Raw genomic sequence first — 11786 nt, 5'->3', positions numbered from 1 at the left:
ATCATCATTTTTTGTACCCGGTTCAGTCCCAAGTCCTTGTGGTGATCATCTTATGTGAAGTTACCAAGGCTGCAAAAGGGCTCGTGCATAGCCCTTCCGATAACAAGAGACCGGGGTAAACGAATACAGTAGAAAAATACCGTGTTTTACTTCGATGACAAAGCAGATTTTATGCATCTTGGCACCAAGAATTATGCAAGAATGGGTCCAGATGGGCTTTCGCGGGTTCTCAGAGGGTACCCGCATGGGTAATGGGCCGGGTAATGGGTTCATACTTTGGACCCAATACCCGCGCGGGTTGGGTAGTGGGTGCAAGGTCTGGACCCATTTGCGGGTTTTGGCGATGTCTATGTCTACACGTAGCTCTTTAATAAGATATACTGAAGTTGGCGCCTGATTCCTGCGGTAGTAATCAGTCCCTATGCAAGTCATGAGAACGTTGTACTTAAACTCAGTCGAACCTTGAGTACAGAGCCCCTAATCAGGAACCCCAGGTTGCCACAATTCTTTTAGCCCAGGCCTGGTAACAAGATACAGCCGCAGATTTGTGCAAAGATCTCGGTGAATGGGCGGCCGACCCATATATTTTGCTGAAGTACGTAAGGAAGCCTCTCAGCTAGTTTACGAGAACGTAGGAAAACTTTATGGGTTGTTCCAGTATGTGTTGCCAGCAAAATGACGTCGAGACGCGGTCTATAATCCAACCCAATCACCAGGTCCTTGACTTTAGGGGATATATATATATATATATATATGACAAAGATGCAACTTCTGTTTGAGACTCAGGAGTAAAACTTGACACATCCCACCGGTAACATGTCACAGGTCAGCCCCTGTGATGGTTCAGATTCGGGTACACTCCCTAAACTCGCAGGTTGGATACAGGTCCGGACCTTCAATGTGTACAGGTTTATTGGGTAACTTGCTGGCTAGCAAACAGTACATACATGATCTATAAGCCTAACATATAGATAAATCGGTGTTTTATGCAGAGAATATAATCTAACTAGGAGAGTTTATACGCAATAAGTATTTGACAGTTAACCTATGACCACCCAAAAACCTGCACGGGTTAGCAGGTTTTGGGTACAGGTCCTGACCCTCAACCCGACCTGCAGGTTCTGTCACGGTCCTGAGTCAAGAGTCTTGTAAATATACATTACAATGGTATACCACCCTTGCGGCGAAGTGAACGAGAGCGGCAAACAAAAATAATCAGATGTAACCTTGACTGCACAGCTGTCGGCTGCTTAACCCCAATGATAAACTTTTTTGACACACTTTCTGACATAGGAGAAACTGCTTAGTAGGTGATACTGCAGTTGAGGAAAGCCGCTAGGATACAATGTTAGTAATGAATTGCATCGTTTACCGGAAAATAATGAAAAAACTTACACTTGGAGAAGAAAGCATAGCTCTCAGCATTCTCAAGGGCAGAAGCAGAGCTCAGACCATGCACTGCGTCATAGCCATACGTCTCGGGACCGAATATGCCTTTGGTATGCGCCAGCTCATGCAAGCTAGAAGTTGCTTGATCCAGAATACTGCAAATGTTCGACCACGCAGGGAAATCGGTGAAGTATGCAGGGCAGGTTCGGACTCTTCCGTAGGTTCCATCCGTGTCACCGTAGGCAGTCATGGTAAAAGAGTGGCTGTTAACGCATTCTATCCCCTCTGGTGTGCAGTAGTAGGTTACAACACCTTGGTTCCCGTTCGTGGCCTCTGTGGCGATCTTGTCCAAGACATCCGCAACGCGGTTGCGGGCCTGCGCATCGTTGGTCTTGAAGAAGCTTTGGAAGAGGCTGTATGAGTAGTCAGATCCGCTGCGAATCAGGCTGGCGCCTGAATGGGCCATCTCTGCAGCCTGGGCGAGTGCGTTGTTGATCGCTTGCACTCCCTCGTCATTGCAGTTCTCAAGGGTAGCGCGCGTATTCAGAGGGCTGGCAACAACACCCGCAATTAGAGGAAGAGCAACAAGGGCCTGGAAGAAACGCATTTTGATGTATTTGTAAGGAAAGTCTGACGGTGGTAAATGATTGAATAAGGAGTAATGATTGGCAGTGACGAGGATGTAATCTAAACGAGAGTATGCGTGATAGAAAGACACAGTCAAAAAGAAGGCTATTGACCAGACGACGGACGTCGATCTTATATATCACCTCGAAGTGACCTGGTAGTTTATCCCTGACAGATAAAGCCCTGACCGTTTCCTTATGTTCAGTTGATATACCTCAGGATTTTCGCCGGGTGTTTCAGAATAGATTCGTCAGAAGGCAGTAACCATGTCAGATACAACGGCCCCATAATCTAGACATGCGTACCTGCTACGAGCAGAACTTCTGTGGCAAATAGCCCTTCAGAAGCTTGGGAAACTGCTTTGCTTTTGCATTCTGTAGTTATAGTCCAGTTCAGGCACGCTACAGCCACTGGTGCTGTATCCCTCGCAATAACAGCCAAGTCTACCCGGATTCAAGCACCCTGGTTCCATTATTCCATGGATTTAGCCTTCACCAGCATGGAAGATATGGGTTAGAATGGAGCATTTCTCCTGAACTGCCTAGGTAGTCTCCCAGATCACTGCTTAGCTAAGAGGAGTAAGATCCATCCCGAAATTCATGGATGGATATGGTCACTTGATAATTCTGAGACAAGGAACTAGCTTGCCTCCACAAATGAGGGATTTCTATCAGGATTAGAAATGGATTTCAACGCCTATGATCTGCTGATAGAAGTTGTTAGAGGTCACATGCTAGATTGGTACATTATCTTACACTATCATTGACTGCTCCGTACGGAGTACACAGTCTGGAAGAAAGAGAACTATTTGAGATGTGCCAGTCTGAAACAGTTCAATTTAGAGTTCTATAGCGTTTTCGCCCCTGGAGATCCAATGTCTCAGAACATTTCCACTCGCTTTCCTGTGGGATAGTCTCCATCAAGTACCTATCCATACTGATACGTGCAGCGGAATAAGTAAAGCCCTACGGCATAGGAAAGAGACATGTCCATCCGTAGTTCCCAAAGTCGTCAGATTACTCCAGCGTGATATTCTTGTACTCATACAAAACAACTCTATTTCCAGAAAACCGTACTCCACTATTTCTTCCAAAACTTGAGTAGGATTACTGCAGTGTCCAGTTCAAAAAAGGTATCTAAGAGTTATCACCACAAGAGAAATCTCGAAATTCGCCCTCGTGGTGAAAGTTCTTGGCACTTGGGTTCTTGCACAGATACCACACAGATTATAAGAGCACCTGTGCAGACCATAATATGAAAGTGCAGGGTCAGGAAATTTTTTTAGAACGGTATAACGGAGTAGATACAACAGGCAGGATACAAAGTCAGGCCATTAAACAGATGCATAGAAGGGGACAAGACGTAGCCCTAGGTTCAGGTTTGGGTCGAAGCAGGAGCTTAGGAAATGTCAGCCAGCTGGGCAATCAGCAACGGCGAAGCTTCATCCCGTACAAGGCTCCAGCTGGTCCCGCAGTTCGGCGTATCCCAATCGCTGATGCCTAGGATAAGCGGGGCAGGGCACCATGACGCCAAGTTGCGCAAGATGCCGAGCCGCGCAATCCTGTTTCACATATAAAAGGGCACATTTTATACTTCTTAATAACTTAGGGACCACATCGCTAGAAGCGCCTTGTTAAAAGTCTACTTCGTCAGTATGGATCAATATATTAACAAGAAAGGGTACCAATGCCATGTAAAGCCAACGATAAGGGAACGAATGGTCAAAGTAATGCAAGACTAATCCTTGGGAAACCCCCAGGCCGGATCATCCGTACCTTAAATGCATCTGCGGGAATATATGATTTAGCCCTAGCGACAGGGTCCTGACGAGGTCAATGTTAAGGGAAAACTACCTTAGTTTAAGGTATGAGTGTATTACGCACAAGAAGGGTCTCTTGATGGGAAAAAGAGGAGAAGGGGGGATGTTTGAAGCAAAGCGAGAGTGGGGCTCGTACGAGGGTAGTTCTTAGTCCAGTAACAAGCTTACGGGTCGATCTGGAAACAGTGGCCAGGACCAGTGCGGTAATATTTGCCTGGATCTCGATTGCTTTTCCGGAGCTCCCTTGGTCGTTGGCTGAGGCTCCCGATTTCTCTATCCAGGACGGGCGGGATCCGTAACACCTAGACCGTGCCAAAATCTGTGATAGGTCCAGGGTCAGCACCCGGACCCGAAACCCGCGCGGGTTAGTGGGCTCTGACATTTTCCTGTTTCTGGTTCCTGCTAGACCATACCAAAGCCGTGACGGGTCCAAGGTCAAAACCCGAACCCTCGGGTCGGGTCGAGGGTCAGGACCCGTACCTAACCGGTCACGGGTTTGGGTCGACCCCTGACGGGTACTCGCGGGCTGTGTCAAAGTCTGGATCCTGCCACATGCCCCATGAGTATCAGGCTCCCTTCTTGCATCGCACAGGATCTCTCCTTCGCCAACCATTACCGCCAATAAACGTACGAATACAGTCGGCAATTGTCTGATGTGACTGATTCGGTCTTGGCGCACACCAAGCTAAGCAAGGCAATGAGATGCTTGCCAGAGTATGCACCAACTCATATATACTTGAACTATACAGCCTCCTGGCCGTTTATTTTAGTGTTATCGGTACTAACTCTGCAGCTCCTGTTAAACTTCCCCATACCCAATCAAATATCTCACAAGCATATTTATCAATTTCGTGATTAAATTGTGGACGTGCATGAGGTAAGGAACTACTAGGCTTAATATATATATTATGTCACGGCGCTGCACGCCGTGATACAGAATCAGTATCGCTTACACCGACTTCTGCCAACTTTGCCCGCTTATCAAAAGAAGTTAGGCTTCGCTTGGTAAGGACATCCCACAAATGATCTCTTCGTGTACACAATTCTCTTCTCCGTGTTTAGTATTCTAAATATGAGCGCCAGAATGGTTGTTTGAATGTTCTGATTGGCTTGCCGTCATATATTATATATATTACTCTCACCAGCCACCCTTGGCAGCGAATGTTAGACATACAAAGGAAGTGTAAGTTGAAGGACATATATATAAGAAGCATAAATCAAGAATGTATTTCTATATAGATGAGGCAAATATATTTGCCAACTAAAATTAACCTTGTTAGTAGAGTCAGTCCACAATTGCAAGATGGGATTTTAGAGACGTAGGGACTGTTAAAAGATTTTGGGATGTATTTTTCTATGAAGCCCTATGGTCCTATTTGTTTGAAGCCGCACGAATCATGATATCCTCATTACCCGCTCATCGTATTTACCCCTCAGGAAATCTCCACAGCTCTGGCAGCTCGATCTGGCAACAACGCTCATAAACTTTGACTTCTACCAATTCCAGAAGAGGAATGTCTCTATAGTTCTGAATACGGCTATTTGAGGGCGGAGAAAGAATAGCGTTAATGGTTTGATAGTGATATCCAAGATCATTTACAGACCATATCCAGCACCTTAATAACATTTCCAAGACTCGGGCATTTCCTGGTAGAAAGCGAACTTTGAGAATATCAGAAGGTAGATATTCTGGTCGCTTCAGTCAGTCCAACTTTGGAACTGTCCTGTAATTGGTGCATACAAAGCATAATCCCAGAATCCTTCTATGGTTCTATCTGGACCGAACTCGCTGAAATCTAGCGAACCCAACCGTTTACACTCAACGACCGTTTACAGATCAATCCCACTTCTCCAAAATATCTGATAATGCAGCCAAATACTTCTTATCCAGCGCTGTGAGTGGCAGGTTTGTCCCATAAAAGCATCCGGAGCCCTCTTGTAAGAATGAACGAACAGCCCTGCCAATTGTCGGAGGATTAGGTTCGGCATCATTTCGATTATTAAACTCGAATACGCAATATGGCGGCTTCTTAGCCTCCACTGGGTTCCGTAGAAGAGCAAATTCTCGCTCTTTGGCAATGCCCGGAACTCGAAGCATGGGCAAGATTTTGATATCATGCTCAGGCTCACCAAAGTGTGGTTTTGCTCCTGCAATTGAGTAGATATTTTTGTGGCATCTGAGGAAAGCCCGTGGTTGCGAGTCTCGGCATTCCCAGAGACGACGAGTAAATGCCGCTTTCTCGCGGTCCTCGATCCAGTCATCCGCTGTTACACGACCGTAAAACGCCTTCAAATACAGAAACTGATCCTTGGACGCTGCTTGAACCAGTTCGGGCAGCAGAAGGTGGCGGAGCGGCTGGATCAGGCGCGGCGCACGTTCGGTCGATGCCGTCGAGGCGCTTAGGAGCAGATTTCTTGTCGAGTGTGGTAATCACTAATGTTCGCTAAGGCTGCAATGGCAACCGGTGACGCCGTTATGCACGCGAATTCTTTCGTCAGGACCCAGTCAACATAGTCAGTGGTCGCCCCCCAATGCAGACAAGCATAGAGCAAGGGACCATCGCTTGGTGAGGGACGGTGGTTGGGGCTTCCCCAGGCGGCCCCAATCCTGTCTATAAAATGTGATTCCACGATGAAAGGATAAGGTGGATTGAATAATTCCAACATCTTGCGGGCTGTCCGGTGTATCTTGGCCTCTCCGTCCATTGCCGCCAGTATGAGAGCGAGGTCGTGAGCGGATCCGGGAAGAGAGAGTAAACGAAACCGAAGTTGCACATGAATATGAGACCTGATAGCTATGTGTTCAGGGTAGTACTCCGGTAAGATATCCCGTATTCTGGGTCCACCAATGGTATTGGAGTAGGCTGTGCCGGCTGGCTCACGCTGGAAGCTTCTGAGGCTAACCTTCCTTCAGGCACCCTGTCCATACTCACATCTTCAATCACGGACTTGACGACTACATCGGGGACCGTAGAGACTGATTGCGCGGATTGCCAGCTACCGTTAAGTTCAGAAGTCGCCCAAGGAGGGTCCAGCGAGCTTCCAGCGGGTTCAGACCGTGAGGGACTTGATATCCCTAATAAGATATCTACACTGGTCTGGGCGTGCAGCCCCGGAATGTCCGGTCCAGCCTGTTCTCGTAGGCAGCTCACAATCTGTTCCAGTAATATGTCCCTTGCCCAGTCACATAACAGGCCTATCACCAAGAGGAGTTGCAGTGCCGAATCATGACTGAGAATGGACCCGTGCCAGAGATCGATAACTCGCTGCGTGAGAACTGTGAGCTTTAATGTTGGGGCAGCAAATGGGGCCATCTTACAGTCTGGGCGCGGTCAGGGACGCAAGCATAGACTCTCCATTCATCTCCACGATTTGCCAGGAACCACACCAACGGGTCGAACTGCACGCTGCTAGCTGCTTCCAGACTCTGCTGCAGACCGAGCATGGCGCGGATTGGAAAAACAGTCTGTCGCTCAATTGACACGAACCCAACGCTGCTTTTCTTGGATTTCGCCTCGAGCACAAGAAACGGGAAGTATACCTGCATTTCCCTGCCGTCCTCCATCACCGTTGCCGGGACGCTAGGGTTCTGTGAGAAGGTGTTCTAGCTCAACAGTTCTTCCTAGCCCGATAACACGGTCAGGTCTATGATGAGCCAGCATCTTTTTCTGGATTTCGACCATTGACCTGCCAATGACTTTGCAGCTTCCTTTCGTGACGAACGTGTTCTGGGAGGGTGGTTCAGCCTGCCATTCGGGTGCCGAACGTTAGCCGCCTCCTCCCACTCCGTGTTTCCACCCACCAACATCTTCGCTCGAACAATCTTGTGGCATTGACAGAGCTTTCTACGTTGTCTTGCTGTCTGCAAGCGAGATGCAGCGGCCGGACAGCTTGAAAGCGCCTGAAAATCAGAGATCCAGCATCGGTCCGCGCAGATATTACTGCCCTCAACCATTATACTCATTCAGTATACCTTTAAGGAGAATGAATGGAAATAGGTATTCACATACTATTTCAGATCTGTCTGAAATCGCTCAAGAATCAGATGCTCTGTTTGTAGCCTCCACGTTTCCTCGTTCTCCAGAGAGGCGCGAAGAGCACGCGCTTGATTAACAATCTTCAGGACTCGGTTGCACATATTCGAGAGGATGATTACTCTCGCAGCGTCCCCCCCGCAGTCTTTGGCAACGTAATCGTCGTATTGAACCTTTTTTATGTCGCGCACAAGGCCGAATAGGGGCGCGTACCGTTGTGGCCAGTCTTGCCGCCGTAGGGGCCCGTCGATGGATATGCCATATTTTCTGATGAGCGCGTGCTGTTCTTGTGGACTCAGCTTCTTAGAGGAAGAAACTCTTTGCCGCGGCATTATATTTGAATACGTGCACACATTCAGAAACTTCTCTTATTTCCCCCGAAATGCTCTATTGATATTGCGAGCCTAGGCACGATCTATATTCTGTTGTTGGGAGCTTAGCCGCCGACACAAGCAACGCCGCGTTTCAGTTCCTCAAACAGTGGGAGGGGAAGATGCCAGTTCTAATGATAGCTGAGGCCAAACCAATGACGTTTATTATTTAGGTTACACAAACCGGCATGTAATGGCGCTAGTGTGGCACATCCGCAATACCACGAACCGTATAAATTACAGCGTCTGGAAATCTCAAATGGTTTACACAGTCTAAGTTACAGGACAGTATTAGGCCATATAATCCCAGCCATTGAAAAACTATTCGAGACTGCCTTCGAATTAATCGTTAATGCCTCGAGACTTCACCTGTTTGTCATGATCAAGCAAGCTATATATGTGCGATTCGAGCTGTCGGATCTTTGTACTGATCTTAATGACTGCCACGGGCGAGCCAGCTATATATGCGCGACCTGGACAGACCAGGTCATGGTCTCTGATCATAGTGACCTTTTGGTCCAGTAGGGAGCATGGTTGCCTGGACACGTGTTCCGAGATTGTTACATTAGCTAACTCCCCTTCTTATCCAGAAGTTGCTTTTCCTGCACACCTTCCTTTCTCCAAACGAAAGCTCTATTTCACGAAGCTCTAATGCTTGTCTTTCCTATTGGATATCAGGTGACGATGCTTAGTGAATGATGCAAGATGAACTGGGCTGATAAATGGATAAATAAGGGCTCTTAAAATATTTCATAATAACCAGTCCAGCGGCAATTTTGAGATAAATTCAGGACTAATTCAGGCTCAGAAGTCGAATATGGATATAGAATGCTGAATATTGCCGCTTCATCTATTTCTAGCAGAAGTAAGGCACATTATAAATGGTTGGTAAGCATAATGTTAGATGATATAAATTTACCGCTAGGTTACAGGCAGATCTTTCTATCGCTAGTTTGCCTGACTGCTCAACGAAACGGCACAAGATACTGTAACCAATCATTTGGTCAATTGCATCTGTGCCCTCTATACATGTAAAGGCAATCCTAAGGCCTGTCCTGCGGCTCATCCGATAATATTAGCCCCTTCTCAGGCAGCCTCCACTGCTACTTAGTACCCCCACCAGGAAATCAGGGCAATCCTGGTGTAAGGTATGGGCCGGCTCCGGACTAATTAGGCCACCAGCCAAGAGTCCTCCCTGGAAATCTCATTCCAATATGGCCACCGCTCGGGTCCATGACCTCAAGGTAATCTAAGCGTGTCTCGTCTCAAGGCTCAAAGACCTTCCCCGGGTTCATAAGGTAACTAGACATCATCAGTTATAGGTTCTGTGATCCTGGTACCGGTAACTCACTTGGGATCTAGACTTCGTTTTAACGTCCGCATTACAGCAACTGTTTCTGGGCCTAGTTCTTCAAGCAGACACTCCTTCTTGCCTAGCCCAATGCCATGTTCACCCTGGGACACGCCAGCCAAATCAGTGATCCGCTAGTGCAGTACTTCGAGGGAACAAACCGAGACCGTCCCCTCCATCTCTACCGCCTTATGCACCATTTTTCTAACGCATTCCTGTACTGCCTGGGTTTGAGTCGGGTTGCTAGGATCATACACGACAGCTTGATGGAAATTCCCGTCGCCGACATGTCCCAGGATGCTAGAGAATAGCCCAAGACCCTCGCACTCTTTCTTTGATAGATCTGGACTTAGGTCTTAGTACAGCATAGAAAACCTGAGCTGGGCAAGAACTCCCCACTTACCAATAATCTCCGGCATCCTCGACAACGGCACAGCGACATCAGTAGACCATAGCTGCGTACCCTCGGGCCTTTGCGCCAACATCGCCCAAACAGCTTCTTTGCGAGCAGCCCAGAGATTACTTTTTTCTGCTTCCGTCCGCGCAAATTCAAAGCTATTCCCTCCCTCCTCCGGGATTATTCTCTGGACCCGCCCGATGTCGGCGTCTATAGATTGACTGGTACCTGCAAATCTGATCGTGCAAAGTGAGTAATAGGACTTCGCTGTGAAGAGGAATTTTCAGTAAATGTACCTACTTCAACAATAATGTGGGCTCCTCCCGCCACATCCTACCACCAGCACCACCATTCCGATTCAAAACTTGCATTTGTACTTCGTCCATAAGCTCCAAGGCGGCAATGGGGATACCCTGGCGTATGATCTTTGAAGCGCAGGCTACTGCCTCCCGGACCGACTGGAAAGTAGCTACAGCAACACTCTGCTTCTCGGGGATCGGTGCCAGTTTGAGTGTTATCTCGGTGATCATTCCCAATGTACCTTCTGAACCGGTGAACAGGCCGGTGAGGTTGTAGCCGGCCGATGATTTTCTGGGCTTATTAGATAAACAGTTTCGTTCATTGTGAACAAAGTTAAGGGATGTGGGCTAAATACCGGGGCCGGTGGCGAGTTTTGATGATAGAGCCATCGGCCAGGACCACCGTCAGGTTGATTACCCAGTCCTTCATTGTACCATATCGGACTGCGTTGGTTCCACTACGGGCATGGCATCAGCTCTGTTCAACGTCTCGACCAGTTTTGGCAGCAAAGAATACCTGCAGTTCGTAGCAACCATGCCTCCAATAAGTGCCTGGAGCCATGTGAGTAATATTCGCGATGAAAGGTAAGCGAGCTTACCGTTGGGCTCGGATCCATAGGCAGGAATAGGCCACTGTGCTTGATCTCTCTATTGAGATCCATCCAGTTTACCCCCGGCTGGACGACCACATCCATGCTACCAAGTATTAGCAGGCGTACAAACCATATCTAGAATGTCGTACTCATTCTCGTGGAAGGCAACTATCTGATTCATCTCGGAGAAATCGATACTTAGACCCGAATACGGAGCCGTGAAATGGCCCTCGACGCTGGACCCGCCGCCAAATGGAACTATGCATTGCAGTGCTTGTCAAATTCTGCCTGTTATAAAATCGCACTCGCGGAGACATACTCATCGGGATCTTATACTCTGAGCATATACGTGCAATACTGGAGACTTCCTCGGTGCTTTTGGGCCTCACCACCGCCACTGGCCTCGTTGCGCAATGGGATGTCGAAACCTCTGTGTATGAATGCATATCAATTTCGTCTTCGTCCGTCGTCACCGCGTCTGGCCCGAGAACGTCCGCTATAGCTTGAACACCCTAGCAGCAATTTAAGAAAGTGATTAGCACTGGTTGCAGTGTTCCGGGGTCAGCCTGCTTACCTTGAGCATAGTTGCTCTGTCGGCGTACTTGATCGGCTGTTCCTCACTCTGGACTGACGTCCATGGTCCGAGTGGCCAGGATATCAGTCCAAGGCCAGTCATGCCAGCTCCGAATACCGCATAAGACCACAAGCTAGATCGATATTTCGAAAATCTAACAGTACTTGATTGGACACCCTGAGTATGGACTTTGCGGACGGATTTGCGACACCATTGCAAGCGGTGCTGGTTTGCTGCCCTAGCGAGAGGGCGCACAGCATGACGGATCTCGCCTGACAACCGCATTTTGGCTATTCGTTCATAGTTACAGGCTAGACGCGCACTGAGCGCCT

The 11786-nt window shown here is 48.1% G+C and overlaps 3 protein-coding genes across 3 annotated transcripts; all 3 read right to left on the bottom strand.

Moving 5' to 3' along the window:
• Nucleotides 1-1303: 1303 nt before the first annotated feature.
• BDW70DRAFT_164326 (putative metalloproteinase) lies at nucleotides 1304-1996 on the bottom strand (the record flags this gene model as incomplete). Its single annotated transcript, XM_073741452.1, has 2 exons — nucleotides 1304-1335; nucleotides 1396-1996. 2 exons carry the CDS (start codon nucleotides 1994-1996, stop codon nucleotides 1304-1306), a joined length of 633 nt encoding a protein of 210 aa, XP_073591439.1.
• Nucleotides 1997-5672: 3676 nt separating this feature from the next.
• Nucleotides 5673-8201, bottom strand: BDW70DRAFT_165864 (uncharacterized protein; the record flags this gene model as incomplete). Its single annotated transcript, XM_073741848.1, has 7 exons — nucleotides 5673-6249; nucleotides 6318-6671; nucleotides 6740-7101; nucleotides 7224-7394; nucleotides 7450-7503; nucleotides 7638-7776; nucleotides 7846-8201. 7 exons carry the CDS (start codon nucleotides 8199-8201, stop codon nucleotides 5673-5675), a joined length of 2013 nt encoding a protein of 670 aa, XP_073591438.1.
• A 1146-nt stretch (nucleotides 8202-9347) lies between these two features.
• On the bottom strand, nucleotides 9348-11739 carry BDW70DRAFT_154054 (putative D-lactate dehydrogenase (cytochrome); the record flags this gene model as incomplete). Its single annotated transcript, XM_073739764.1, has 11 exons — nucleotides 9348-9378; nucleotides 9592-9695; nucleotides 9753-9934; nucleotides 9995-10224; nucleotides 10289-10579; nucleotides 10644-10745; nucleotides 10805-10839; nucleotides 10887-10983; nucleotides 11030-11138; nucleotides 11200-11392; nucleotides 11455-11739. The coding sequence occupies 11 exons, from the start codon at nucleotides 11737-11739 to the stop codon at nucleotides 9348-9350; spliced, it is 1659 nt and encodes a 552-aa protein (XP_073591437.1).
• Nucleotides 11740-11786: the final 47 nt, after the last annotated feature.

The sequence above is a fragment of the Aspergillus foveolatus genome (genome assembly GCF_047715535.1).
Source record: "Aspergillus foveolatus strain CBS 279.81 unplaced genomic scaffold BDW70scaffold_102, whole genome shotgun sequence".
Lineage (NCBI taxonomy): Eukaryota > Fungi > Ascomycota > Eurotiomycetes > Eurotiales > Aspergillaceae > Aspergillus > Aspergillus foveolatus.
Note: the sequence above shows the minus strand (reverse complement) of the source record. Positions and strands in the feature narration are given on the sequence as shown.